This window comes from Erithacus rubecula, assembly GCF_903797595.1.
Source record: "Erithacus rubecula genome assembly, chromosome: 22".
Taxonomy (NCBI): Eukaryota; Metazoa; Chordata; class Aves; order Passeriformes; family Muscicapidae; genus Erithacus; species Erithacus rubecula.
In genome coordinates this window covers 4,543,980-4,571,957 of record NC_136674.1, presented here as the reverse complement: position 1 = coordinate 4,571,957, position 27,978 = coordinate 4,543,980, and the positions used below count along the sequence as shown (strand labels likewise).

At 60.0% G+C, this 27,978-nt stretch overlaps 2 protein-coding genes across 3 annotated transcripts in view; one reads left to right on the top strand and one right to left on the bottom strand.

Annotated features, from left to right (window-relative positions):
- The first annotated feature begins 951 nt into the window (after window positions 1-951).
- Window positions 952-4,390, top strand: HIC1 (HIC ZBTB transcriptional repressor 1). Its single transcript, XM_079324823.1, is given in 14 exon segments — window positions 952-1,086; window positions 1,089-1,196; window positions 1,199-1,525; window positions 1,528-1,566; window positions 1,569-1,617; window positions 1,619-1,669; window positions 1,671-1,761; window positions 1,764-1,866; window positions 1,869-1,886; window positions 1,889-1,958; window positions 1,960-2,012; window positions 2,015-2,109; window positions 2,111-2,722; window positions 2,724-4,390. Coding segments are annotated over 14 exon segments (2,118 nt in total). The 5' UTR covers window positions 952-989; the 3' UTR covers window positions 3,129-4,390.
- A 295-nt stretch (window positions 4,391-4,685) lies between these two features.
- The window catches only part of SMG6 (SMG6 nonsense mediated mRNA decay factor), a 103,935-nt gene continuing 80,642 nt past the window's right edge, over window positions 4,686-27,978 (bottom strand). The window contains exons 14-19 of one of the 2 annotated variants that reach the window (XM_079324819.1): window positions 21,927-22,103; window positions 18,868-19,014; window positions 11,951-12,104; window positions 8,589-8,800; window positions 8,243-8,324; window positions 4,686-6,742 (exon numbers count right to left, since the gene is read on the bottom strand). In XM_079324819.1, the coding sequence (XP_079180945.1) occupies window positions 6,612-6,742; window positions 8,243-8,324; window positions 8,589-8,800; window positions 11,951-12,104; window positions 18,868-19,014; window positions 21,927-22,103 (903 nt within the window). In that variant the 3' untranslated portion in view covers window positions 4,686-6,611. The remainder of the gene's footprint in view (window positions 6,743-8,242; window positions 8,325-8,588; window positions 8,801-11,950; window positions 12,105-18,867; window positions 19,015-21,926; window positions 22,104-27,978) is intronic. The other variant, XM_079324820.1, reaches the window with a different exon arrangement.

The following is a 27,978-nucleotide window of genomic DNA, read 5'->3' as shown; positions in this document are numbered from 1 at the left end:
CTCGGAGTTCAGGCCGGGGTCGGGAGTTCGCAGCCCGGGTTTCACCTCCGAGCTGGCGGCGTCGGGAACCCCGAGGAACCGCTGCTGCTTCTTCCACAACCACCCTCCTCCTCTTCTCCTCCTCCGTTCCGTAGGACCGGCCGGGAGCGCGGGGTATGGAGGAAGAGAAGCAGCAGAGGAAGAGGAGGGTGGAGGGGTGCAGCAACCGGCGGCGGCCCCCCCGGGGCTGAGCCATGAGAGTTCACCGAGACCTCAGCTGGTTGGCGGAGGCCACCGGACGCCCAGGTAAAAGGATGGGGGGGGGGGGGAACACCCCGAAATACGGGGAGAATCAGCCGGAAAAGCAGCTCCGCGGGCGCTTAGCTTTACGCACCTGGGCGGGGGGCACCGGCACCGGGACGGAGGCGGGGAGGGGAGGTCCCGCTCCCCCCCCACACCCCCAATCGTCCCCCCGCTCACCTCGAGGGGGGGAGAGGAAACGGGGGCGGGGGGCGTCCGGGGGGTCCGGCCGGCCGCCTCGCGGGACCGGGGCGCATAAAAAGCGGGGAGGCGCGGCGGGGCGCGGGACAGCGGCGGGGCGCGGGGATCGCGGGCGGGTGGCGGGCACCGCCTCGGGGTGTCCCCCCCGCTCTCCCCCGGCAGGTGGGCGCGGGGTCGCGGGTCCCGGGGCTGGCGGGGCCGGGGCGCGGCACTGGCGGCGGCGGCGGGTGATGTCACTTTCTCCAAAACCCTCCGGGGGTTTTCGCCCCCCTCCCGCCCCCCCGAGCCGCCGAGGAACGAGCCCCCATATAAGCGGTGGCACCGTGCAGAGCGGCCGGGAGGCAGCGGTGCGTGGGGCTGAGACCCGCCCCCCCCGCGCCGCGCACCCCCACGCGTGGCTGAAGCCCCGGGCGCGCCCGTCGAGCCCCCCGCGCGTTGCCGTGGGCGTGTGGGGCCGGGCACGGCGCTGACGGGCGGCGCCGGTGTGGCAGCGGCGGGCGAGGAGCGGGATGCTGGACGCCATGGAGGTGCCGAGCCACTCGCGGCAGCTGCTGCTGCAGCTGAACACGCAGCGCACCAAGGGCTTCCTGTGCGACGTGATCATCGTGGGCAAAACGCGCTTTTCCGAGCGCACAAGAACATCCTGGCCGCCAGCAGCGCCTACCTCAAGTCGCTGGTGGTCCACGACAACCTGCTCAACCTGGACCATGAGATGGTGAGCCCGGCATCTTCCGCCTCATCCTCGACTTCATCTACACCGGCCGCCTGGCCGAGTGCGAGCCGGGCAGCGAGCAGAGCCTGGGTGCTGTGCTGGCTGCCGCCAGCTACCTCCAGATCCCCGGCTTGGTGGCCCTTTGCAAGAAGAAGCTGAAGCGCAGCGGCAAGTACTGCCACCTGCGTGGGGGCTACGCCCCCTACAAGCTGGGCCGCGGGCTGCGGGCCGCCACGCCGGTCATCCAGGCTTGTACGGGGACACCGCGGCCCGTGGACCTGCCGCCCGTGGAGCCGGCGGCGCCGCTCAACACGCAGTGCGGGGAGCTGTACGCCGCGCCGCGCAGGGCACCCCGCTGCACCCGCACGGGCTGTGCCGCCCGAGCGCCACTGCTCGCCGCCCTGCGGCCTCGACCTCTCCAAGAAGCCCCACCGGCCCCTCGCCCAGCTCCCACCGACGCCTGCTGCCAGCGAGCCCGCGAGCCCTCGCTGCCCCCACGGCACGACAGCCCCCCCGTCAGCGCCGGCCTCCTGGGCAGCCACCCCGCTGCCTACAAGGACTCCCCGCCGGGGGCGGAGAGCCGGGGGGGCACCCCCACGCCCCCGACCCCTTCCGCAGCACGCCGCCCTGCGCCGAGCCCCCGCTGCCCCGCGCCGACGGGCGAGAGCTGATGTACGCTGGATGAAGCACGAGCCCTGGGCCCCTACCTGGACGAGGGGGAGGCGGAGAAGGACAGGGAGAGGGAGGAGAAGGCCGAATCGCCGCCTGGCGCCGCCAGCCCGCTACCCCAGCGTGGAGAGCAACGACCTAGAGCCCGATAACGAACGAGCGAGGAGACGGGCAGCAGCGAGGGGCCCTCGCCCGGCGACGCGCTGGACCGCTACTGCAACCACCTGGGCTACGAGCCGGAGAGCCTGGGGCGACAACCTGTACGTGTGCATCCCCTGCGGCAAGGGCTTCCCCAGCTCCGAGCAGCTCAACGCCCACGTGGAGGCCCACAACGAAGAGGAGCTCTATCACAAGGCGGCGGCCGAGCAGGCCGTGCCCTTCCTGGACAAAGGTGGCCCGGGGCTGGGTGACATCTTGCGGCCTTACCGCTGCTCCTCGTGCGACAAGTCCTACAAGGACCCGGCCACGCTGCGGCAGCACGAGAAGACGCACTGGCTGACGCGCCCCTACCCCTGCACCATCTGCGGCAAGAAGTTCACGCAGCGCGGCACCATGACCCGCCACATGCGCAGCCACCTCGGCCTGAAGCCCTTCGCCTGCGACGCGTGCGGGATGCGCTTCACCCGCCAGTACCGCCTGACCGAGCACATGCGCATCCACTCGGGCGAGAAGCCCTACGAGTGCCAGGTGTGCGGCGGGAAGTTCGCTCAGCAGCGCAACCTCATCAGCCACATGAAGATGCACGCGGCCGGCCCCGACGGCAAAGCCAAGCTGGACTTCCCCGACAGCGTCTATGCCATGGCCCGCCTCACCGCCGACCAGCTGGGGCTCAAGCAGGAGAAGGCGGCCGAGCTGCTCTCCCCACACCTCGCACTTCCTCAGCGACCCCAAGGCCATGGAGAGCCTCTACCCCCTGGCCAAATTCACGGCTGAGCACCTGGGGCTGAGCCAGGACAAGGCGGCCGAGGTGCTGGCGCAGGCTCCACACCTCCACCACCGAGGCCGCTCCCTGACAATAGAGCGTACTCGCCCCCCTAGCACCGGCCTGGCCGGGGGGCTGGGGGGGGCCGCTGGGCTCCCCTCGCTGCCCCGTGTGGATCTGGGGGCGGGGGGGGGGGGGGCGAGAGGTGGTGGGTGCTCGTCCCCTGGCGCTGCCGACGGTCCCGGAGAACTCGCTCGTAGCGACGGTCCCACGAGAGCTGCTCCGGGATGGATGGACGGCGTGTCCCACGCCCAGCGCCCCGGCTCGCCCGGGAGAAGCCGATAAATCAGGGACTGACCCCGCGGCACCTCCGCCCCTTGCCGTGGCGGTGCCGGGACCCCCGACGCACAAGCTGTGAGGCCGGGCTGCGCCCCGAGGCTTTGGAGGACATGAGCCCGCTCCTTACCTCAGGGCTGCCGCCCCCCGGCGAGGGGCCGCCCTCGGCAGCCGCCGCGTCGCTCCGGCCCCGCGGTTGGGAGCCGGCGGGGCTCGGCTTTGCCGCGACGGGACCCGGACTGTGCCTCCCCGACCGCCGTGAGTAGTTCGTCCGTCGTGGCCGGAGCGGGAGCGGCCAGCGCTGGGCTGGGGGTGTGAGCCCGAGCAGCCGCGGGCTCGGGGACAGACTGACGGAGGGGAACGGGGGGGCTCCGAGCAGCAGGCGCGGGACGGGGCAGCGGCGGTCACGTCCGTGCTGGGGAGGCCGGGGAATCGCGATGCTCCTCGCCCCGAAGCAAGCACTGAGCTCCCGTCCCGAGCGCAGGGGCTCAGCCGGCTGCTCCCCGTGGTTTTGGGAGGTGGGGCACGGCCTGTCCCAGACTGAGCCCCTGGGCCCTGCCTCGCCATCAGGGATGCCCGGGGCACCCGGGCCAGCCCCGGACCCGGCGGATTCGCCCTCGGGCGGCCACTCGCCTTGATTATTTTTTATTTTTTTATTTTTGCCAAAGACGCCCGTCTCCAGCGCGGCCGGGCCGGGCCGGGGGGTCCATGACAAAGACAAGCGATCTCTGGTTTGTCAGCTACGGGAGGTGGGAGGGGGCCGTGGGGCAGAGCCCAGGGGTGCATGTGACCTGGGGCCGAGTCCCCCCCGGGCACCTTCTGCCACCACCGCACCCCCTCTCCCACCTTCTGCTCGGTGTGGGCAGAGTCCCCCCAGCCTGGATCCCCCCGGCCCGTGCCCTGACCCCTCCGTTGGGGCTAATGTGAAGCTTCTCCCCCCTCCCGAGCCCCCTCCTCTCCTTTGCACACGAGGCTCCGGGCGGCCGCCAGCAGCGCCTGTCCCCGGCCTCGCAGCCACTGTGCCTTATCCCGAGCTGGCCGCTCCTGCCCGGTGCCCCCGAGCCTCCGGGGCTGGCCCGGGCCCCGGGCCGGCCGTGTCCCCCGGAGCTGCCGTGGGGTGACTGGCGGCCGTGGCAGCACCCAAAGCACAGCTGGCAGCGCCCAGCGGGGCCCCGGCCCCCCCTGTATCACGTCCAATTTGTACACGGGCTTCTCGCCCTCTTTTTTTTCTATAGTCGAAACGGAATGAGCAATAAAGTGACATTAACACGCGTGGCCTCGCGTTCTTCTGTGGGGAGGGGCCTGGCTGGTGCAGGGCTGATGCTGAGCACTGCTGGGAATGACCCCCGGGGGGTGTCTGTGGGTGCAGAGATGCAGGGAGAAGACCCAAGGGTGTTTGTCATGCATCTGGTTTGCCCAGACCCCCCAGCTGGAGGGCAGCAAGAGATGCAGGTGGGACAGAGCCACTGTCATCCTCACAACGTGTCCCACTGCTGTCCCTCCCTGGTGTCCCCCACCCCACCTCAGCAGCAGCTCATGTGCTGACAAGCAAATGACACGCCACACTGCACTGACACAGGTTTAATACTAAAAATTATTAAAACCAACTTAACAACCCGAAAGCGGGCGCTGCCCCAGGACAAGGGCTCCCAGCAGCCTGGCAGGGATGGCTCCAGCTGCTCAAGCTCTGCTTGCCATTGTGCCAGCTGGTCTGGTGGCACCAAAACTGTCCCGTGGCTGAGCCTGTGACACATGTGGCAGAGCTGCAGGACCCTGTGGGCTGGTGGTACCTCGGGAAGGGCCTCGGAAAGCAGCACTGGGGCAGCGCCATAAGAAAACAAACACTGAAACACACCTGGCATGGAGAAGGCAAAGTCTCTGCAAAGCTGGCAGCCAGCACAGCTGTGGGCAAGGACCCGGGGTGTGGGTGCTGTGCTGATGGTTCCATGTGCCCCACAGCAGCCGTGGGCACCCCAGAGTCTCTGTGGGCTGGGCTGTGCCCTTCACACAGCCCCTGTGCCCACTGCCCCGGGCTGGGCACTGCTCTGGCAGGTTATCCAGCACAACCCCATGTGTCCGTGGTGCTGCCCAGGCTCTGACCCTGGTGCTGGGCAGCTGGCACAGGGGTGACTGCTCTTCCTGATGCAGACACCGGGTCTGAGCCCCCCACACAGCAAAGGAGAACGCTGGGCTCTGTCCTGCTGCTTCCTCTGCCACCTCTGACACTTCCCTCCCACGGCCGTGGTGCCCCAGCAGGGACCAGGGGTGGCCTTGGGGTTGCTCCCACTTTTGGCTCATGGGACTGGGATTTGACAGAGCTCCAGGGGCTCTGGTTCAGGGGTTAATGCTCCCTCTTAGCTTCTGTATCTGGTGTGTCACTGGGGACGGGGACACTTGGTGATGGGACAATGTGGAAAGTTTAGCAGAACCCCAACTCCAAATCCAAGAGCAAAATGACCCAGGGGCAAGGCAATGGCTCCATCCATGGACCCTCTCAGCTAGGAAAATAATGGGGCTGAGCATTTCTGTGGTTCTCTCTGACTCTGCAGCCACAGGCAGAAGCCAGATCCCACATGGAAGAGGGGCCTGTGGCAATGTGAGGACACACAGTACCCATGGGACAGCTGGTCCTGGGGTCCTTGGTGAATTTTGTTAGCCTCACACTGAATCATAGGTCAAAAGCGTGCCTAAAGGTAGCAGGGTAGAACTAAAGGGTTGAGGGGAGAAGGAAGGGGCAAGTAACAGCTGGGATGGGCAGGAGATGAGGTTAAAGCAGCTATGGGGGTGTTCAAAGCCTCCCCCAGCAAAGCAAACAGGGCACACACCTGAAAACTAACCTACACTGGAAAAATGAAACTCAACAAGCAAACCCCGCACCACAGAGAGGACAAACCCCTCTGCAAGCAGCACTCCTGCATGGGGCAGCACATGGTGGGGAAGGGGATGGGGACCTGGGGCTGTCTGGCCATGCAGGACAAACAGGCTGGGGCAGGGGGAAACCTGCCCTTGAAGTCCACGGCCTCTCCAAGGGGTACAGGCTGGACTAAGCAATCCCAAAATCTGTGCCGGCACGTCCCCAATCTCTGCCCTACGCAGCCTACAAACCCAAAGAGCCACCCAGGCGTGACTCGAGCTCTCTGCACCCAAGCAAACCAAGCAAAAGGCCGGTGATCCAGCACAGGGCTCACCCAAAGCTTCCCTCGCCAGCGGGGCTCTCCAGCTCCGCGCTGGCACCGCCCAAAGGCCGGCGGGACCCTCAAGGGCCCAGCCTCCACGTGAACCATCCGCAGCAATGACCTTCCCAGCTGCTCTGCCCTCGGGGGGCCCTTCTCAGCACGGCCATTCTGGGGTGGGTTGAAGACGTGGCGTTTATTGTTCGTGGTGGGCTGGCGGCGGTGGCGGCGCGGCGAGGCCGCCGCTGGAGCCGGGCTCCCGCCATCCCCTCGGGGGCTGCGTGACTCGCTCAGGGGCCCTGGGCCCCCCTTGGCCCCCTCAGCCCTCCTGAGCCCACTTGAGGAAGGTGGGGATGTCCCGCACTGGCACGTTGCGGGTCAGCGCTTTCACTCGCAGGTTCCGGTCGTCCGTCAGCAAAACCACTTCCCTGAGCAAACGGATGGGATCGTCTGCAACGAGACACACACACGGGGCACGGTGAAGCTCAGAGCTGCCACGGGCCTTCCACCCATCCCATGGTGATCCTCTGCCCTCCATGCTCCCAGCTCTCAGCTCCTTGCCAAGCTTCCTGGTGGGCCTCGCAGACAGCCCTGCATCCCCAAGGCCACCTGCTCCCCTCTCTGCTGCCCAGGGATGATTTGTGAGCACTGCCCACTGCCCACTGGGGTGGTGAACTGGCCACAGGCTGGGAAGAGGAGGTCCCTGCCTGACCCAGGCCAGGAAGACAGCCTGCGACCCTGGCTCCAGCAGGAAGCTGGTGCTATTATTCTGTTGATCTCATTATAAGATCTAAAGCCACCCCTTACTTTTTGCGGAGTTTTTTTGGAGTCGCCACTGACACCGAGGCGTTTCTGGCTGGGGCTCAGACAGACACTGAGAGTTGGTGCCTGAGAAAGAAGCGAAGGGATCTTGCCCCCAGATGGATGAGCTGCCCCGCACGCAACGCGCCGGGCTGGGATGTGGGAGCCACGCTTACGTGTGTGCGAGGCAGGGGAAGCATATGGGGTATGTGTAAGCAGCTGGGTCCTGTGACCAGAGTACTGTTCCTATGAGCACAGGAAACACAGTGCCTCCGAGCCAGGACGGGAATGGAAAAAACAGAGTTTATGGGAGCCCAACATGGGCCCAGATTGGCTGCGCAGGGAGCAGCAGGACGAGGGAAGGGGAGGGTGGCCAGGAACGCGGGCTACGGTCACGGTGTCGGGGCTGGGGATGGCGGGAGAGTGCCCAGCTGGCCTGTGCCTGTGCTGGAAGGAAGGGAACTGGGGGCTCAGTGGGAAGGCAGGCCAGGGATTGAGAGCTGCCTCAAGTGGGAGCGGGAGGTTTTGCGCGGACACTTTAAGAAATGTGTAACAATAAACATCCTCTGCCCCGCGCTGGTGACGCGCCTCCTTGTTACAAACCAGAGGCTGTCAGCTTGTCAGGCCCCATTCCCCATAATCCACATGATTTCAAAATTCAGCATCATTTGCACATAAACATTTGGTGACGGTTTCTCTGTGAATCTGACAAGTTAAGCTGCTAAGAATTCGTGCTGACAAATGCGGGTTGATTTCTTGGGCAGCTGCTGATGTGATTCCCATCCCTGCCGCCCTGGCAACTGCCTGGAGGCTGTCTGGTCCCAGCACACATGACTGATGCCAACCAGGAATCCAGAGGAAAAAAAGTCCTGGACAGAAGGCATCAGGGGTCGTGGGGAGGAGGCATTTTCTGGCCCTTTGTCACCACAAAAATGGCTCTGTGGAGGATTATGGTGGGGCATCCCCAAGGTGCCATGAGGTGACATTTGGCAATGAGGTGGGAGGGCCACAGCCTGGGGCTGACCGGAGGCAGGAGGTGGCACCTTGGTGTTGAAAGAGGCAAAATGCAGGAGGGAACAGATCCAACGGACATGAAAGAGAAACGGGAGGAGTCTCTGGAATGCAACAGAGGATGTGAGGATGTCCCACCTTTGTTGGAGGGCATGAAATCCTTGGCCTTGTCATTGCAATAGTGGAGGCAACAGGACAGAATCAGGTCGTCATTGTTTCCCTGGAAAAGAAAGGGCAAGGTTACCCTTGGCAGGGAAAACTTTGCACCCCCACCACCCTGACTGCTGCACCACCTTGAGACACCCCAACAGAGCTCAGTGAGAGCAGGGCTGCCCCGAGCTGAGACACGAGGGCCTGCTCAGCCACCTTCAAAGAGGGGGCACAGAGCCACCCCTGCCCAGAACTCACAGATCTCAGGGTGTCTGGTTTTCCCCAAGGAGGTGGGGAAGAACTCCCTGCTCTCAGAGTCCAGGATGCCCCTCACCTGCTGGCCAGTGGTGTCTTCACTGCGGAAGGAGATGGACTCCAGCTCGTTGCCTCGGCTGGTCAGAGCCCTCAAACAGTTGTCCCGGCTCTCGAATCGCTCCTCCAGGAACTCGATGGACTTCCTGGCTCTCTCCTGCACTTGGCGGGCATAGCCTGCAGCCCGGTGCTCCATCTCTGGGCCCTTGGCCAGGCCATCCAGCTCGTTTATCACTTCAAACAGGAAGAGGAGGTACAGTTACTATGGGACAAGGTGCTCCCGTGACCTGCTGCTGGAGCACGCAAGTTGCCAAGGCCTCGGGGCTGGGGCACTGGCAGCTGGCTCAGGAAATCTGGGTTCAGCTGCTGCAGTGTCCCTGTGCTCCTGGACTTGGCTGCGGGTCTGGAAAAGCTTTGCTGCCTTCCACCTCCATGGGTCACCTGGCTTGGCCCCGAGAGCACAGGCACCTCACCCCCGCAGTGTAACTGGTGAGGGCAACTGGTCCTGCCAAGCCAAATGCTGGGGAGTATTGCTGTGCCCCCCACCCCACACTCCTGTAACATGGCCAACAGCACATCTGTGCCTGGGGGTGTCAGGAAACCCTGAACTCCTGCATCCTGCTGCTCTATCTCCGAGCGCAGCGATGGCTGGTGGCACTGTGCCTCCTGCCTGTGTGGCACTGCCTGCCTCTGCACTGTCTGACTGCAGGGCTGCACATGGGAACAGGAAGCAGGCAGTTCCCACCCTGGCACTATTTCCCACACAAATCCCAGGCCTGTTTTCCCACTTGAAGCCACCACCCCGTGCTCCTGGCAGGAAACACGCTCCTTTCAACACCTCACCCATCTGGCTTTGCGCATCTGTCCTGCCTCGAGACGAGCTTGGAATCCAGGTGGATTCCCAGCCTGTTCACCTTGACTGGAACCCCTTGTACTGCTGCCAAGTGGTTGGGAACTCCAGCTGCTCCAGCCTGATGAGCCTAAGGGACCCCAGAGCTTCAGGAGGGACCAACCCTTGGGTGCTGGGGCTGCTGGAAGAGCAGCACTGCGTGAGCGATGACATTCATGAGCACATGTGGACACACCCCTGTGTGCCCAGCCTCACAGCTGGCAGCAGGGCTGGGCACACAAATGTGCTTCCAGATGTGCAAACCAGTGTCCCCTGGCTGTGCTGGTGCACGGGGCTGTGTGTGCACAGAGCTGGTGTGCACGTGTGTGCGAGGGAGCCTCCGCGCCCTCTGTGTGTGTGTGTGTGTGTGTGTTTGAGCCATGGCTTCATTTCTGAAGATTGTTTCCGAGCTTGGAGCCAAGTCCTGAGTTCAAGTGGGAACTATGCATTCCTTGGGGGGTTCGGGGAGAGAGCTCGGGGTCTGAGGCCTCTCCCCAGTGCTGTGAATCACTGCCCGGGGAGCCTGCGTGATCGCTCTGTTCCATGGTGAGACTGGCACTCACTGTCTGGGTATTCCAATTAAATCTGCGTGGAGCTGCTTTGCTCTTCCCTGGCTGGAGACTCTTCTTGCTACCGACCTGATGCTGCCATTTCCACACAATGCACGGCTGGGCCCGGGGTGGGGGGAGCCGTGCAAGAACGGAACATCAAACAGGAAAAGCTGGTATTCCCTCCCGAAATCCGCCTTCCTGCTTCCAAGCTAAACAGGCTTCAAAGGGGAGGCTTGTTTGTGCTTCTGCACCAGGCCTGGCTTCTCCATGGCGGGGTCAGGCTCAAGGAGCACGGAGCAGGTTAAAGAGCAAGAGAAACAAACCCAACGAGAAGCCAAGCGCTTAACCCCTTGCTGCATCCCCGGGAAGAGCAGGGAGCAGTGCTGGGGGAAGGGCACTGTGCCTCTCTGCAGTCTGCCCATGGGACATGGCCTCTGTCCCCAGCAGCCACAGGCCCAGGGGATGGCTTCCTCCTGCCCATACTGACAGCTATCCTGGGGAATATGTGACCAACCCGTGCATGGACAGGGAGTTGCTGGCTTTGGAGTGCTTCTGGGAGGCTTGTGGTAGCAGTGGGAGATGAGTTACTCTGTCCCCATGACAAGGCAGCAGGACAGGAGGGCACTTAAAGTGCTCAATCATGCCTGTGGAAGGGCAGGCCAGGATCCTTTTACAGGTTGAGGGCAGCAGCATCTTGTATAGGCAGAGGACCAGTGTTTTCAGCTCTCCTGCTGCCCCTGGCTGGGTTTGATGGAGAAGTCTCCCAGCAACCACTGGAGTGCACCAGGAGGCAAAGCCATGGCTCCAGGGCAGGTCTCAGCTCTCCCAGGTGTTAACATGCCCCATAGCCCCCAGGGCTTCCCAGGCTCTGCTGGTGCTGCTGACTGACTTCCCTTGGCTTCTGCTGTGCCAAGCCACAGAGCAACTTGGCAGCTCCTGTGCTGAGCTGGGCAGGCATCCAGCCCTGCTCTCCCCACCCAGGGGTGCCATCTCCAGCCCCAGGAATCCCTCCTGAGCTGGGCTGCTCAGCCTGAGGAGAAGGGCAGAGCTGTCTGCTGGACACCTGGAGATGAGAAGGAACCCCTACAATGGCTCAGAGGGCAGCACCCCCATATGCCAGGGGGTGCACCTGTGCCACCTCACTGCCTGCACACTGGAGATACCCACGGCACCCAGCTGGTCCCTGGCCTCCCGGGGCTGTGGATGGGATGTGGGCTCTGCAATGCTCAGCCCCACTCCTGCCCCAGCCTCTCCAGCTGTCCTTGGGGATGCTGTGAGTGCCAGGCTGGCACCAGCAGTGCCAGTCGCCGGAGGAGCAGCACCTCCAGCCCGGAGCGTGATCAAACAACCAGAGCAAAGGCATCGACCCAAGTGCTGCCGCCACCCTGGGAGACCACCCAGCAGCACGGCCGTTATCTGCCAGGGTGAGTGTTTACCAATAACGGGAACCAGCTTGCTGTTTTACTGCGAGCTTTATAAGGATAAAAAGAAGGGCTGGGCTTGAGCAGCTCCGAGGCGCTGGGACACAGGCTGGCCATTTGCTCAGCCTGCCTAAGCCCCAGCTCAGCTGGGATAAGCTATTTGCTCTGATTGTTTAACAATTCCTCCTCCTTGCTCCCTTCGAAATTCCCTTCAAATCCCCATTAACACCCATCTGCTTTCTCCCAGCCCCTGGCACCCCCAAATGCACCAGGAGAAGTTTGCTGAGTGCTGTGGGCAGAAGGTTGGCAGGGAGGGAGTGGGATGACAGGGGCTGAAGGAATGCCAACAACGACTGGGATGAGACAGGGCAGGATGAAGTCTAGTCCCACGGCATGAGCTGACCAGCTCCAGACCACACAGGCACTGTGGGCACGTGGGGCATGGAGAGAGGGAGCCAGACTGGAGAAACAAACCACACCAGGCGAGAGGGAAAGCCCCCACCACAGCACTGGTCCTACTCACCGATCAGGGGCACCACCAGGATGAACTTCCTGCAGTCCAGCAGTGTGACCAAACTGCCAAGGTGGTCGATGAAACCATTGGTGTCTGGGACCAAAAAGACAGGTCTGATCTCCAGCTCCATCTGCCTCATCTGGCTCTGGTCTTTCAGCACAGCCTGGAGGAGAAGGAAGGACACATGGTGAGTAAGGAGGATGTCAGTCCTACAACCCGAGGACCCTGAGAGCAGAAGATAAGCCTGGCTGGCACGTACAGATCCATGTGAAGGAGACTGGGAGGAGGTTGCATCCATCCCACCTGCACACCCCAAACATCTGTGTTTGGGGTGTGCAGGTCCCAAACCCAGCTCTTGCAGGCTCACAGTACAGGTGTGAGCAGGATGGCAGAAGCCTCACAGAAAACATTCTCCTAGAAAAACAGCCCTGTCCAGGCTTTGGGACCAGCCTTGGAAATTGAGGTATTTTGGGAACTGTCCTATTTGTAGGACTGGCAGTTGCCAGGATCATCTGCACCCGTGCCAAGGGGGAGGGAGGACATTCTGGGGCGTCACACAGAAACAGGTCAAGGTGACAGCAGACAAAACAAACCAGTTTGGGATGCCTAAGTCCTGCCAACAGCCTCCTAACACAGGGACACCAAGCAGGCAGCCAGAGGTCTTTGGGGTAAGGATCCTTGGCTGAATATCTCCTTCACTGTCCTACCACCTCCTGCACATGCCTTGCTCTTTCCGACTCCATCCAGCTGGGAAACCAGGTGGGTTCCAGCCCTGAAAACTCCCAGTACTGTCCTTGGTCGAGCCCTTCACACCCACAGAGACCAGAGGTGCTCACACCCACAGGGGGAGGGTCTGCTGGGGTTCAGTGGCCGCCCTCTGGGCTGCACCTGGACCTCTGGCCAACGCCAGTTGCCAAAACGGGACCCCAGAGCTCACGTATGACTTTCGAGGCTCTCGAAGGACTTGGGCTCTTTAGTAAGCCACAGGCTTAAAAAACTCAGGATGCTATTCTAGTGCTTCCTCTGCTTAAAAATAGCTTCCCTGGACTTGCTGATGTTTGTTGCCTCTAATAGGAACCGGTCACCCATGGAGCACAGCAGAGCTGCTGTGGAACACATCCACCATGCAAACCCTTCTGAGACCCACCAGACGTGCCCTGGGCACACATGGTGATCACCAACCCTGTCCTCCCCAATGGTATGGGGAGCTCCCTCTGCCACAGTGAGGATCTCAACCCTCCCTCAGACATGCCAAACCCTTGGAGGCGCCTTGGAACAACGAGCTGCATGGGCCAGCAAAGTGGCCATGGAAAGAAGTGGTTTTTAATTCATTTCCAAGTGTTGTCATCTGGCTTTAAATCAAGGCAGCTTGATGCTGCCACCTCCCACAAGTGTCTCCAGGCAAGGCAGCAACCAGAACCTCACCACGTGCCTCCCACCCTCCTTCTGGCAGTGCTGGTCCTGAGGATGTGCTCCCACAAACCCTGAGGGGTGGCAGGCAGAGCAGGGAGCATGCCAGGTCGTGTCTGCTGCATGCCAGCAGGAGGACATGCCTACCCCACCACAGACAGGAGACACACCAGTGTCCCCAGGCTGCAGCTCTGTACCAGCCACGTGCTAGATGCCACCCCTGCATGTGCTCTGCCTTGGCACTCACTGGTGGCACAGGAAGAGCTACAGTCAGGGAGAACCTGGAACCAACTCCAGCATGGAGCTGCTGCTGCCTCCTCACCACAAGAACAGCAGGTGGGGTGTCTCCAGAGGGTTTTGGGGTGTGGGAGGAGCTGCTTGTCCCTGGGAGGCACTGGACCCTGCTCCACCCGCCTTGGGGACATAGAGAAGGGCCCCTCAACCAATGCAGAGACTCAGAGAGTGGCACGTCCCTCGTGTGGCAGCCAAAGAGGTCAATGGCCCAGAAGCTGCAGGAAGTGGGGGTGAAACCACGCAGTCCCCACTGAACGGTGACAGTCCTATGTGAACAAGAGCTGGTGGCAGGAGGGGACTCTTGCCTGCACCCCAACACAGTTCCTGAGCCTGTGACTCACCCCAGCCCGTGCAGGTGACCTCAGGAATGTCCCACCTACCCCTCCAGCCCGGGGCACGGGTGTGACGGCGGGCAGGGCGAGTACCCTCGTGTGTGGCATTTGCCCCGCAGCCCTGGAGGGCCGTACCCGGCCGATTCCTGGCAGCCGGCAGCACGGGCTGTGCCGGCCGTCACGTCCCATTCCGCTCGCCGGGCCGCCCGGTGAGAGAAGGACACAGGATGCGCCGGGAGTGAAAGAGCGAGGTCGGCGGGGAGCGTGCCAAGTCCCCGCGCACAGCTCCGGGCCGCTCGGGGAGCCAGAGGGAAACTCGCCTTTGCAGAGTTCAGAGGCCGGCAGCGAGATTTATTTTTGTTTGTGTGAGTAAAAGGCTGCAGAAGCCTCCGGCCAAGGGGTTTGGGGGAGAGAGGAGTGGCCTGTGATTCATGCGGACGCTGGCTGGCCCCAAGCCAGAGATGAAAGGGAGCCCATGTGCGGCAGAACCGGGGAGGCCAGTTCTGCCTTAACCCTTCTGCAGGGTCCTGCGGGGAGGAAGGGGAGCATGCGGGTGTGGATGGGGATGGCCACGTTTGGGACTCAGCTGCTGTGATTTTAGAGCTGCCAGAAGCGAGCTGCTGGTCCTACCGTGCCTCAGAGTCCCTAAAACAAGGACAGGGAGATGGTGTGCTGGGTGTGCTGCTGGGAGGTGGGGTTTGGAAAGCACCCTGGGGAGTGCAGGGTGGACAGAACAGCAGAGGTACAGCCTCGCCCTGGTCCAAGCGATTTGGGACAGCCGGATTTGAGCTTTGGCTAATTTGGGTTAAACAAATAGGCTCGGCTTGGCTCAACTCAGTGGCAGGGTGACCCCACAGTGCTGGACGTGGCAGTGGACTTCTGAGAGCAGGGGCTCGGTGCCCTCTCCTGGGCTGGCAGCTCCACCTCCCTCTCCTCCCGCTCCCAACCCACAGCCCCTGCCCATCCCGCTGCTCCGGCCACGGGGGCTTCTCCCAGGAGCCGGGCCGCAGCCGGAGGTGGCTCCCCCGGCTGCCCCAGCTGGTGGCAGCACTGAGATCAGACACTCCTGCACACACAGTCCCAAATTCCCAGCTCATCCATCAGCTGGGATCACCTGGGGAATTCCCCGGAAGTCGATGCCCGGGTGAGAGCTCCCAGCGTGGGCAGGGCACGTGTCCCCAAAAAAACCCAGGACTTTGTGCAGAGCGACAGGGGGGAGAACTGAGGGTCTCCAGCACAGAAAATGAGAAGACTCCACATGGACCCTGGAGCTCCGCACACGGACCCCAGAACTCCTCTGCCCGTGGTGCAGGATGGCAAAGAGGCCGAAGAGAACAGCGACACGGGTCACACGGGGTCACGCCGCCCCGGCAGGACGGAAGAGCCACCACCACCCTGCCACCACCTCTGTCCTGCCACCAGCCGCGGCCAAAGCCGGCGCCGCTGCCCCTTCCAGCCCCGCGCGCTCCGCGGGGATCGCATTTTCCAGGGCCGAGAACAATGCCTCCTCCAAGCCTCTCTGCTCCACGGCTTCCTCCTCCCAGGGCTCGTCCCCAGCGTCTTCCTCGGGAGTAAACGTGCCCCGTGCCTGGTCGCACACCGGGGCCGCCGCCGTGGCGGAGCCGCCGTGGGTGGGTGTGCGCCTTCCGCAGCAGCAGCGCCCGCTCCCAGGCAGGTGCTGTGCGTGTGCACATGCCCGCGGCATTGTTCCTGCGGGGACGGAGAGCGTGAATGGGACACGGCTAAATTTAGCCACTTACTCACACTACCGCCACAAAGGAGCGGCTGCATCTTAAGGGGGCGGCCGTTCCGTGGGCTCAGAAGGGACAGGAGAGCGGCTATTTTGGGAAGACATGTCATAATTGGCCGCCCCGGTTGAGCTGCTTCTGTAATGCTGAGCAAAACAATAGCAGCATCCAGAGGAAGAGCCTGTTATGTTTCAGGTGGGATGTTTTCAACCGGTCAGGAAACTCGACCGCTCCCAGCGCGCAGCGGCGGCACAAAGGACAGGGGACGCTGAACAGCATGGACCGAGGGCTGGCCAAGCAGCAGGACATGCTGTGGGCTGGGGACAGCCCTGTCTGAGAGTGCTGCCTGCCTCAGCAGTGTCACTGCCACCTCTTCTTGTCCACCTGCCTGCCTGGCCTCTCCTCCTTCTAAACACCTGAGCAGAATGTAGGGATGTGCCTGGTCTTTCACCTTGTCCTGATGCATCCCCCTGCTGTCACAAATTCTGTCCCAGTGTGGGAATGTGGTGAGGGCAGTGGAGCCAGGGAGCTGCTCTGTATCTAGAGCTGCCCAGGGATACAAGAGACCTGACCCTGCTCTGGTCTATCTTTCCCCCCAGAATAATGGGTCTGGGGTCTGTGTTTGTGGACATGAGCTCATAGAGATGAGCTGAGATCTCTCCAAAGCTCCTGCTGGTGCACGGCCCCCACCTCTGCCATTTATCCTGCCTAGACCTGTGCTTCCCCTGCATCTCAAGCCACAGTCCTGCACACAGCCGGGACAGGGACCTAAGGAGAGCAATGAAGCTCAAATCCCCCTCAAGGCATCAATCAGCAGCACAGCTGGGCTGCCAGAGACTGGGGAGCAGGGAAAGGCAGGAAAACCTGCAGGGGAGAAGACAGTGACTTCATCCATAAGAAGTACAACTCTGCAAATCCCAGGTAGGCTGTGACACTGCGCTCTCCTTGGGCACAGAAAGAAAACACACAGCCAAGAGATGAAGGCTTTGCCCTGCATCCCGGGGGACTGCACACTCCATCACAGATTCCACAGGAGGCAGCCACAGCACCTGGAGCTGAGTCCCCACTGCTGTGTGGGGAGCTGAGTCCTGTGTGCTGAGACAGGAGCCACATCTGCTGGACTGGGATGGAGCTGTGGCTTGTCCCCAGAAAAATGAAAGGGTGACTTGGATAGCAGCTGAGAAGCTGTGATAGGGAAGGGAAAAGGTCCCCAGATCCCATGAAACACTAAATCTGTTGGGAAGAGCAGAAAGGTCAAGGATCACAGGTTAAGAGGGAAAGTGGAGGGAGTGGATGCTGAGCTGGCTCCAACCTGGCCTCCCCCAGCAGCATTTTCCACCCGAGCTCCTCCAGCTGCATGGTCAGTACCCGGGCAGGGAGAGGACTGGGGCAAGCACACATGTTCTGCTCCAGGCCATTCCCAGCCAGCTACAGCCTGGATGACTTTACTGAAGCCCCAAGGACTTCTCCTCCGCCCTGTGCCTTCAGGCTCCAAGTGCACCTCAGCTCTCAGCTGCGCAGCCCCTGAAGCTGCCCACACCCTCATTCTGACCTCTCTCTGCCTGTGAGCATCGGCCCCAGCACGGCCGGGGAGGAAGGGAGGAGCAGGCCGGGGGGAGAAAGCCCCTGACAGCATCAGGCAGCCCCCCCTGTCCCTGCAGAATGGGCAGCGGCCGTCCCGGGGGCCCCGCCGCAGCTGCCCTCCCCGAACATGTGCAGTTCCTGTTTGCTGTGTCTGTACAAGGCACTGGGAAGTGGGGAATTTACTTACACCTCCCGCTTAACAACCATGGGAGGCTGGAAGGCTTCAGGCCGCTTTAATTTACAGCCCATCTCTCCAATCTCTCACTCGTTTCGTTGCTGCTCTCTCTTCCTCCTCATATTAACGTGACCCAGGTACCTGCCAACAATAATGGACTGGCTTGTGGGGGCGGCCCCTCCCTCCCGGCACACAAACTTCTACCTTCGCCTTGATATGGATTGCTCCGAATTCAAACGAAAAGAAAAAAAAAAAAAAAAAAAAAAGAAAAGAAAGAAATTAAAAAAAAAACGAGAAAAAAGGCGAAATCTGCAAAGGTTGGGGTGGGTTTGGAAAAGCGAAGCGCAGTGGTTCTGGGCCCGGCGCCAGTAGCCCGAGGGTACACATGTGCAGGCTCTCCCAGTAGGGCCTTCAGCAGCCCTGTTTTACAACCACCTCGGCACACACTGCAGAGTTCACGCATATGGCCAGACAGATGTGTCTGGCTTACGTTCAAGGCTGGAAAATGAAGAATTATGGAAGTGAAGGGCCCTGGGCATTAGAGAGGGCGGAGGTGAGGGGGAGGGGAGCCAGGGAGAATTTTTCCTCTGCTGAGAAATCCTCATCTGGGCCGTGAGGCTGGAGGAAGAGGGGTTGCGAGCGAGGAGGCAGCCAACAGCCATCCATGCATGGGAGAGATTGCTCTTAAAGCAACAGGGTGCGTGGCCAGGCGCCTGCTCCCACTCCAACCAGTTTACTTCACCAGCTCCCACTGGGAAACACGCTCTCATCAGGCCAGGGCCAGGCCAGGATCACCTGCATCCCGTCTGTTTGTCCCCATAACGATGGCAACCTTCTGGCTGCAGCAGCCCTTCACAGACTGTTTTTCCACCGCTGGCTCCTGCATGAACTCTGCTGTTCACGTCCCACCCTCCCTTGTCTGCCTGTGCCCCGTTGCACAGGAAGGCTGATTTCTCATCAAATCCTGCTGTCATGGAGCCTCTGCCCTGAGTGGGGGCACAGCTCACTGGCACACACACTGGCTTCCTTGGGGCACAGCTCACTGCCTGGCATGCACAGAATCACAGCCAGCAGCTAAAGCACTGCCCTGCCACTCCTGGGTGTGCTGGCAGCTCCATAGGGAAAGCTGTGTCTGCCTTCAAGAAGGTCCCCAAACCATTCATTTCAAGGCCTGAGAGGGCAGATCTTACCCAGGGTGGGGACAGCAACACAGATTTGGACCTTCCAAAGAGGCAAAGCTGTTTGCTGCTGGGTTTCACAGAGGCAGCACGTGGCATTACAGGAAGGTTAAGGTGCCATGGGACACCCCAAGAGGCCACTGAAGCATGGTAGGAAAACAGCTGTGCACCACTGGCACAGCAAGGTGGGAGCAGCCCATCCTACCTGAATCTTGTCTTGGCGGCGCTGCTGCTCAGCGACTTTCCTGGCCAGTGCTTGCTTTTTGGCTCTGAGCTCCTTGATGTCCATCTCTCCTCCACTGCCTTCAGTCTCAGAGTCATCTTCAAAGGCCTCAATCCTCACATCATCCTCCTTCCAGGAAATGCAGAAAGAGAGAAAAACAGGAGGGCAGTCACTGTAAGGGATGCTGGTGGCAGGGATCATTCTCGTTGTGCTCTTCGTTTTCCAGCAGACAAATCCCTGTCAGAAAGTCCATCACCCCTTGCTGATGGGTGCCTGACTATTTCTAAACATCCAAAAGAAGCCAAATAAATAGTAAACATTCAGGAAATGACAAGGTGAGACAGGAGATAATGGGCAGGAAAGGCAGTGACCAGGCTGGGCAGGGGCAGCCCAGCTTTATGCTCTGTTCTAAAATCACACCCTCTTCCTCACCTTGGAAAACTCTTCCCACAGCCTTGGGTGAGTCACTGATGTTTTATAGCCTTCAGTTCTGTGAAATCATGGTATTTCCCTGTCTCTCTGCTTTGCCTGGCTGTTCAGGCTGCACATCCCTGTTCAGGCTGTTTCCTCCCTGCACCAGGGCAATACAAAGCTGCTCTAACACTGCTGCCTCATCCCACAGGGCACATGGGCTGCTCATCCTGACAGCAACCTCAGATCCACAAACTCAGGTGCCCTTCTCCATTTTGATCTCTGAGTGGGACAGAGAGATTCCTGCACCCACCCCAAAACTTCCAGCTGGTCTGGAACAGATGTTTCAGAAGGAGATGTTCAAAATCTTGATTTTAAAGCTCCACATGATGGAGCATCCACTCTGTCTGAAGGTCACTAATTTCAACAGTTAGTGACTTCCTCTGTTAACATTTCCACTCTACTTCTAGTCAGCCTTTGCCATGCTCCTGCTGTCCAGGAACTTTGTCTTTGCTGAATTCAAGGGTCCCTGGTTTTCCAGCCTCCTGCTCACACCAGCACATCTGGACCATAATGCATCTTCTTCCTCTCCTAGGAACCCTTCCCTGAGGTTCCCCACCAGTTCTGCAGACTATTCCCAGTATGCCTCCACTGCCTGAACTGGAGACCCTAGAAGGAGCCAGGCTGCTCCTACCTTAGGTGGAGGCCACACTGGCCTTTCCCCATGAACCCAAATCTCTGGGATACAGGAGGCTGGGATGTGGTGGCTGGTGTCTAATTGAGCATCATTCACAAGCACATTCTGCCCAAGCTCTGCTGCTCTCCCCAGTCATTCCACACCCAAAGGGGAGTCCCTCCTCCTCAGCATGTGTCCCACACGTGCTGCCCAGGAGCCCAACTCTCCACTGCTGCATGCAGACTCCTCATCTCATGCAGCCAACCTTGCTCCCCAGTGACCATAGGTGGCATTCCCAAGCCATGCCATTACCCATCCTCTCTTCTCTGCACAAAATCCAAGGCTGGGTAGAGTTCCCAGATGGCACCTGGCCAGAAAAACCTGCTCTGAGCCCTGGAGGGCTGCAGGAGACAGATCCTGCACAGGGGGATAACAGCAGGGCTACACTCCCTGTCCCGTGCAGGCTGCCACGACACGTGTCAGCAGAAAGGACTCGTGGTCTTAATTTAGAACAAGCCCAGTGCTGCACAGTCGTGCACTCAATCATTTCACCCAGGCCACAGAACCACCTTCTCTTCTCTCCTTGTGACTTTTTAGCCATGGGAACGAGGAAGATGGGAGCCCTCAGGCTCACTTCCCTCTGCTGGGACAGCCTGGACCACAGGGGATGGGGGGATGCTGCCAGTGTCACACCAGGATCTCAGCAAAATGCCTCTGTCTGATGCAGATCTGCTGGGGAGGGGTCAGGAGCTGCTTGCCCCACAGGGGTGGTGGTCCCTCTGGTGAGCTGCAAGCTCCCTTGAGATCAGAGCACAAGAGGAAAGCTCCAGGGCTGCACACTGAGTTCAGGGAGAGATTGCCACAGCTGAGCAGAGACTGTGGGGACAGGGCAGGAGGGAGATATCCTGGCACTGTGCTTGCTCACAGCAGGAACTGAGGGACTGAGCCAACAAAAGGAGCCTTCTGGAGAACAGAACCATCCTTGTCATGACACTGGGAAGAACCTAAACATTCCATATCCCACATGGCAGCTTGAAAACCTTCAGCATTTTCTCCACAACAGGACAAACATCCAGGTCTCCCACCTTACAGAGACAACTCTTGTCTGGGGATTTGCTGTCCCCTGCTCAGCTGGGACAAGGAAGGTGCTGAGTACAGCATTGCTCTGGGACTTTCAGTTCCCACGGGACAGGGAGAAGGTGCTGTCCCTGCTCAGGGTGATATCCCTCTGGCTCTGAGTGCCCAGCCCCAGCACAGGGAGGGGAGCCAGAGTGAGCCTGGGCAGCACCAGGCCACCCAGCTTCCTGTTCCCAACGCCTCTGCTCCTCTCTCCTGTTTCCCTGGCCTTTCCAACTGCAAGATTAAACAGAAGAAAGGAGTCAACCTGCAGAGCAGCTGGCAGGGCCCTTAAACACACACACGGAGCCTGGAGTGAAGCAAGGCCTACAGGAACAAGCAAGGGCAGAAAAACAAGAGTTGAATTCCTTAATCACATCAGGATGTGAGAGGCAGGGGAGGGACGGGGCGCCAATGTCAGCTCTTCCTGTACGTGTGCTGGAGGCTGGAGCTCAGGCCTCTGCCACAAGGAGCTCCATGGCTATAAACTTGATCCTGAAGCTGAACCCTGACACCCCCTCGCCCACCTCCCCTCCCGGGGCCGCAGCACTGCACGTTATTAAAGCTCCCCCCAGGCTGGGCATGAGGCAAGCAGCATCTGGAAGTCATAGCGGCGTGCGAGATAGAGGCAGGCGGGCTGGGCTGGCAGGAAAGGGCACGAGCCAAGCACACTCGGGACACAAGGGCTGTGCACCACTTGCCCCCCCTCCTGCCTCCCCCCATAAAATGCACACGCAGCCAGGCCAGCTATAAATAGCGGGAGCTGCAGGGCAGGCAGAGGCTGGGCCCCACAGGGGTGATTCTTCCTTCACCGAGGCGCGCTCTTCCCGCACGGTACCTGATCTTCCAGTTGTTTTCCCTCTTGGCTTCCCATTTCCTTTCCCATGGCGTCTGGGACGGGTGCCACTGACACATATTTTCCACCCTTGAATGCCAGCAAAGGCTCTTCTTGTCCACAAAGGGCTTCCAGGAAATACTTCAGAACTGTGACCCTCTTGCAGTCGGCTGCAATAACCTACGGGGTGAGGACGAGGGGGTTGGGGAGAGGGAAAGGAAAACAAAGTCAGTGCAAAGGGGAGCGGATGAGTAACGACCAGGGGGGAATGTTTGGGATAGAAGGCCCAGCGGGATGCAGGCAGCACCACAGGGATGTGAGGGGTGCCCATCTCCTAAGCATGGGTGGAAGGGGATTGCCTTGCTTTGTAGGCCCCAAGGAAAAGGAGGCAAAGTCAGGACATTCAGTACTGATCCTGCCCTGCCTCCTCTGAGCACTCCCAGGGCACAGCCAGCCTCCTGCCCAGCCCCAGCAAACAAGGGAAAATCCTGCTGAACCATGAGAGATCTATGATGTGGCTTATCTCTCTGTTTCATTTTGGCTTCGGTGCTGGATTTCCCCCCTAAAAGCTGTGGAGGGATGCAGGTGTGAGAGTGAGAGGGTGGGGGCATTTGAGAAAACCTGAGCCTCTCCTCACCTCCAGCCCAACCCGGCCCCAAGGGCCCATCTCACAGACCAAGTGGGGAGCCCCACTGGGGAGGCTGGGATGGATCTGGCCCGAAGGAAACTCAATAGCTTGGGTAATTATCCAATTTATGAGGCTCTCAAATGGAGTTTCCAGAGCACGGGAGCCCGGTGCCTCCCCAGCCTCGGCCGGCACCTCCGCCACGCCTGGCCTTGGCTCAGCCCTTGTCCCCTTGCAGCAGGGCTCTGCACCTGCACAGCTCTCCCCTGGTGCTTCCTGCTGACTGGTGTCACCCCCAGGGAGCTGCAGATTTATAGGGAGAAAGTCAGCAAACAAGATTAAAAATGCTACACACCATGGACACAAAGTCTGTGTTGATGCCTCAGTTTCTCCTGCCCCCAAACCACCTTGCTGTGCTCGTAGACCAAAGCAGTCTCAGAGATCCCCATCCCAACAGGGTTTCTGCAGGCTCCCAGGAATGGGACTGTGGAGCTGGGGCAGCCACCATGTGATGCCAGGCCTGGTCCTGGTGTGGTGGACATCACCTTGTCCCCGATGGGGCCGTGCCTCGGTGAGGCAGAGCTGGCAGTGGCACCAGCCCCAATGCACCAGGCTGCTGTGAGAGGAAACTTCTGCTCTTCCACAGCACTGCCAGTTTCCTCTCTGTGGGCTAATTTTAACCACGGTGTCACTGCCGTGCGTGTCAAAAACCTGACCCTCCTCTGACCTCCAACCTCCCACCCGGCCACTGCCGGAGCGAGGCAATCTCATGCAGCTGGGGCTGCCTCTGTTTGAAGGTGTCCCCCTGAAATCCTGGCTCCCCTTGTACTACATGGGAGGAGAAGCCCTGTCCTCCCCACAGAGGCAGCTGCAGCTGCAGGGAGGTGGTGTGAGCAGGGTGATCACAAAATTAGTACTATGAGGACTAACAGAGTCATAACCACTGACTGCACATCTATAAAATGTGTCCTATGGGACTGAGGTGTGCAAAGGACAAAGTGACACCAGTTCAGCTGTTCCAGGAGCTGCTGGGGACCCTCTTTCCCAGGACAGCTTTTTGCTGCTTGTGACATCCAGCCAGGAGCAATCACTGCAAGTGTCACTACAGGAACATTCCCTTCCTCCTGGCTCTCCTTTAGGAATGACTGTGTGCAGGGGAAAGTCCAAAGGAAAGAGAACACGAGCAGAGTGGGAATGGCTGTCATGGGAAACATCCCTCCTGAGAGTTCCTGAGAGCTCTGGGCTGCAGCTGAGGAAGTGGTGGAAACCTCACCACTGGCTTCACCCCCAGTTCCACGGGCCAATGCCACGCAGACCCAGCCTGACTCATACGAGGTAACTTCTGCCCAGGGATTTTCCAGCCTGGGTATCTGCAGTTCTGCTGTGCCCAGGCTGCTGAGTGCCCACCATCACCAGCCATGTGCCAGGGGATGCCAGGATGTAGCCAAGAACAGCAGCAGAGGGGTAGAGGATGCAGGAGTTGCCTATATAAGTGGGGAAGAGATGGGTGCCCCGTCCTGATCCCATTCCTGAGGGATTTCTTAAGACACCTCCAGAAATAAAAGCCACATCCATAAAGTTTTCAGGAGGGGCTGAGTGCTGACACAGCTGCAGTGCAGCCATTGCTCCACAAAGGCTTAAATCTGAGCCTCTTGGATCAGGAACAATTGGGCAAAACGCAGAAGAGCTCCCTTCACCCTTGGCTGGGGCTGGGGACAAGGGCAGGTGGGATCACTCCTTCCTCCCCTGAAGAAGAAACCAGTAGGAAACACCAGATTTCCTGCCAAGCCAGCACAGCACATGCTTAAATCCAGCTCATCTGCTGGGGGGGAAAAGAGCCCAACCAAAGGCCCATGACATAATGCCACAGCAACTCGTCTCATGAACACATTTTTCCAGCCCACATGAATGAAAAACAGGGAAGGAGCAAACGCTCCTCACATCCCCATCACGTGCAGCTCCGCTCGGGGAGGACGCGGCAGAGCCCCGGCAGCCCGGCTGGGAAAGAAGTGACCCGTGACTGGCACCCAGGTCTCTCTGGAACGGCGCAGAGGGACCCTGCGTGCCGCCGAGCCGCCCGTTCTGGTCACAAACTTCCTGTTTCGGGGTGGAAACGCGAGTGGCAGCGCCAGGATAACCGGGATGGCCGCGAAGGCGCTTGCGGTGCCGGCGGGGCGTGGTGGGGACACCGGGAGATGTGCCCGACCTTCCTGAAGGAATGGCAGTGTGAAATGACACGGAGGGGATGGAGCTGGTGATGTGGCTGCAGACACCTCAGCCCCAGCGGGGAAGAGAGCCCTTCCCCCCCATGCAGGGCGGCAGCAGGAACCGAAAGCCTGGCTGCGAGTCGCTGCTGGGTATGAAAATAGGCCTGACACGAACGCAGCCGCTCTCAAAGGAAAACCGAAAACGAGAATTGCTGAAGTGGTCTGATGCCCCCGTCCGTGACCCGGGCTCAGTTCCCCAGAGCCACCCCAGAGCCCCTCGCCACCACGGTGCCTCTCGGGGACACGTGGCCGAGGACCAGGCGTGGGACTGAGGCGGCTTCGGCTGCAGCGGCTCTGATTGCCTGCCTGATCTCATCGGGGCTGGAGGGGACACGTTTCCAATCTCCTGCTCCATCAGACAGGCTCAACACCAGCTCCAGCATCAGCCACCCACTGGGGGCTGGCGGCTGCTTGGCCAGGCTGCAGAGGCTCATTAGCCAACTGCTAATTCATGGGTCACACATTAACATACTGATCATTGAGTAAGACACAGCAGGACGCACATTAACACACGCTAGCTGCCTGTAGAGACCCACTGGGCTGCGCATTAACTGTACCAGCTGTTGTGTTTTCAAAGCCACTCTGCAGTGCCAGTGCCACCACGACCTCACGAGTGTCACCTCCTGCCAGCAGCGAGTGGGGCTCCCCAGTCCAACCAGGATCTAATGAAGCTGATCCCCTCTATGGTCTCAGCTATATCACCCCCCCATGGATAAAACAGGCAGAAGGGAAAAGCTTCCCTGAGCACTGTGGAGGGCAGAGGGCTCCCACAGCACATCACCACATGTCCTGCAGGAGATTTAAGGGGAGGGAAGGGCTTGTGAGCTCTGTGCCTGAGGGGACACCTGCACCTGGCGCTGGCGGGGTGACACCGGCAGAAACCAGCGCCGCTCTCGCTTTGGGTCAGAGCCGCGCCCCTGCCCCCGGGCCGGCCCCGCTGCTCCGCACGCCGCGCTCCCGCAGCTCCCAAAATCGCTGTCACACCCTCCGCCGCCTTCAATCAACTTTTACAACTTGTTAATTTTACACAGCGTCCTAAAGAGCAAACAACTGGGAGGCAGGAATGCAGATTCCTTCAGCTAGTCCAAAGAGCCTGCGGCAGCTCAGCCAGCTGGCCAGGGGAGCCCTGCTCAGCCGCGGGGACCTGCCACATCCCGGGGGGACACGGGCTGCACGGCAGCCTCTGGCAATGCCACACTGCTGCTGGAGGGGCGTGCGGGGCTCCTGGCAGCTTCTCCCGCGGTAAAACCTGAGAGTGCACAAGGAAACAGGAGGCAGCGGCTCTGGAGAAGTGATTGCTCGCAGGACAGGCTCTGCATTCCTGTGTGCGAGGGGGAGACACCAGCACATCCTGACAGCTGGATTCAGAAGGGGAAAAGGACATGAGAAGTTTGAGTCATAGCATGGAGAGATCCCATCCCAGATTCGGAGATGGGAACGGGATAGGACCGGGACTCAGAGCCAAGCTCCAGCACGATCCAGCGTGGGGATAACGCTGTTTTTTGCCACATCATTTTAAACATGTCTTAACTTAAGTAGCTGAACGATGTTGAGACCAAGTGAGCCCCAAACAATCTAAACCACGCAGCGACTGCACTGCCCAGCTGAAAAGTTTGCACTGACCCTGCAAAACATGCAGGCAGGCCATGGCTGAATGCCTGCCTGTGCCCCGGGCCGCCTCCTCCCATCCCTGGGGAGCCAGGAGGAGGAGGAGCTCAGAGGAAAGAGCCTCGTTTGGTCTCATCCCTTCTGGGTTTTAATCTCACAGGCTTGCACAGAAGCTGGGCTGGGTTCAACCCTGGCCTCATCACAGCCCAACTCCTCTGGGCTCGTTCCCCACCCAAGCCCCAAATGCAGCTTGGAGGGGGAGTTTGGCCACCTGGGCAGGGAGGACCAAGGTGTCCATCCCAGCTGGGCAGAGGCACTCACAGCTGGGTACAACCCTGGTTTCGGCAGCTGAGAGCTGCCTGCAGCCGCAGGTCCTCTCAGAGAAACTTTTAATTTGAACTAATCCCACAAGCAGGCTCAATAGACAGGGTTCCCACGTGCCTGCAACGCTGCCTGTGATCTGAGAGAACAACTGTGGCTGCAGCAGGGACCAAACCAAGGAACCTCTGGCTTGGATGGATCTCACTGCTGGATCCTGTGCACCAACCAGAGAGCACATCTGGGGAAAGGATCTGCCACATTCATGCCAGATGTTCCAGAGGAGCATGAGAAAACACCCAAGGAGACAGAGAAGTCCAGCAGAACCATTCCAGTTGCTCTTCCCTGTGGACACAGCTGGAGAACCACTCTCCAAATAGAAGGTGTTGCCATGTCTTATCCTAAACTCCCTCCCAGCATCCTTGAGCCTCATGCAGGCACAGCTCCAGCCTCTGCACTGGGGCACAGAGTCTCAGACGAGTCATCACAGCAGATGTGCTCTGGCCTGGCAAACACCTCTGTCTTTCCAGCTTTAAAGGCCACACAGCTGAGCCAGCACTGGCCTTTAAAGCTGGAAAGCAGCATGGAAAGGGAGCCAGCTGCCCACCATCACCAGGGTCTGCTGGGTTTGCCTCATCCCCTGCAGTGATGCAGAGAATACACATGGGTGACATAAAGGTGCAAAGTGATGGATCTGAGCTGTCACCCAATTTTTGGAGTTAGAGATTAGAAGACCTGAGTAGCCTGCACAGACTCCTGCCAAGGTTCTGGTACCTGCTGGCAGCTGTAGGACATCAGGGTGAGACTCAGTGACATGGGGGAAGCTGTGAGCAGCTCTGGGGCTTGGAGCCAAAATACCTCTGAGGATCCTTTAGTTAATTATGTGGAAGAGTCAACACTAAAGCCAAAGCAGATGTTCCAGATGAAAAACCATCCTCCAGATCCACCTAAAATTCCTGTGCCCAGGATGGCCTGGAGAGCTGACACAGCCTGGGACCAACTGCTTCCCTGGAGCTACACAGCCTGGAGAGGAAAGTTCCTGCTGGACTCCAAACCAATCATTTGGCTTTTGCTGATGCTTGGAAAGACTTGCCCTAATGTCTTACTCACCTGTTAAATGTGCTAAAGAACTTCATTGTCAGATCCAGGGAGCAGCAGCATTTGCAACACGGAGCAGTTGGCTCCAGGCTGCATCCAACACCTCGTAGGTAGGAGGTGGCTCTTCAGTTTGTTTAAT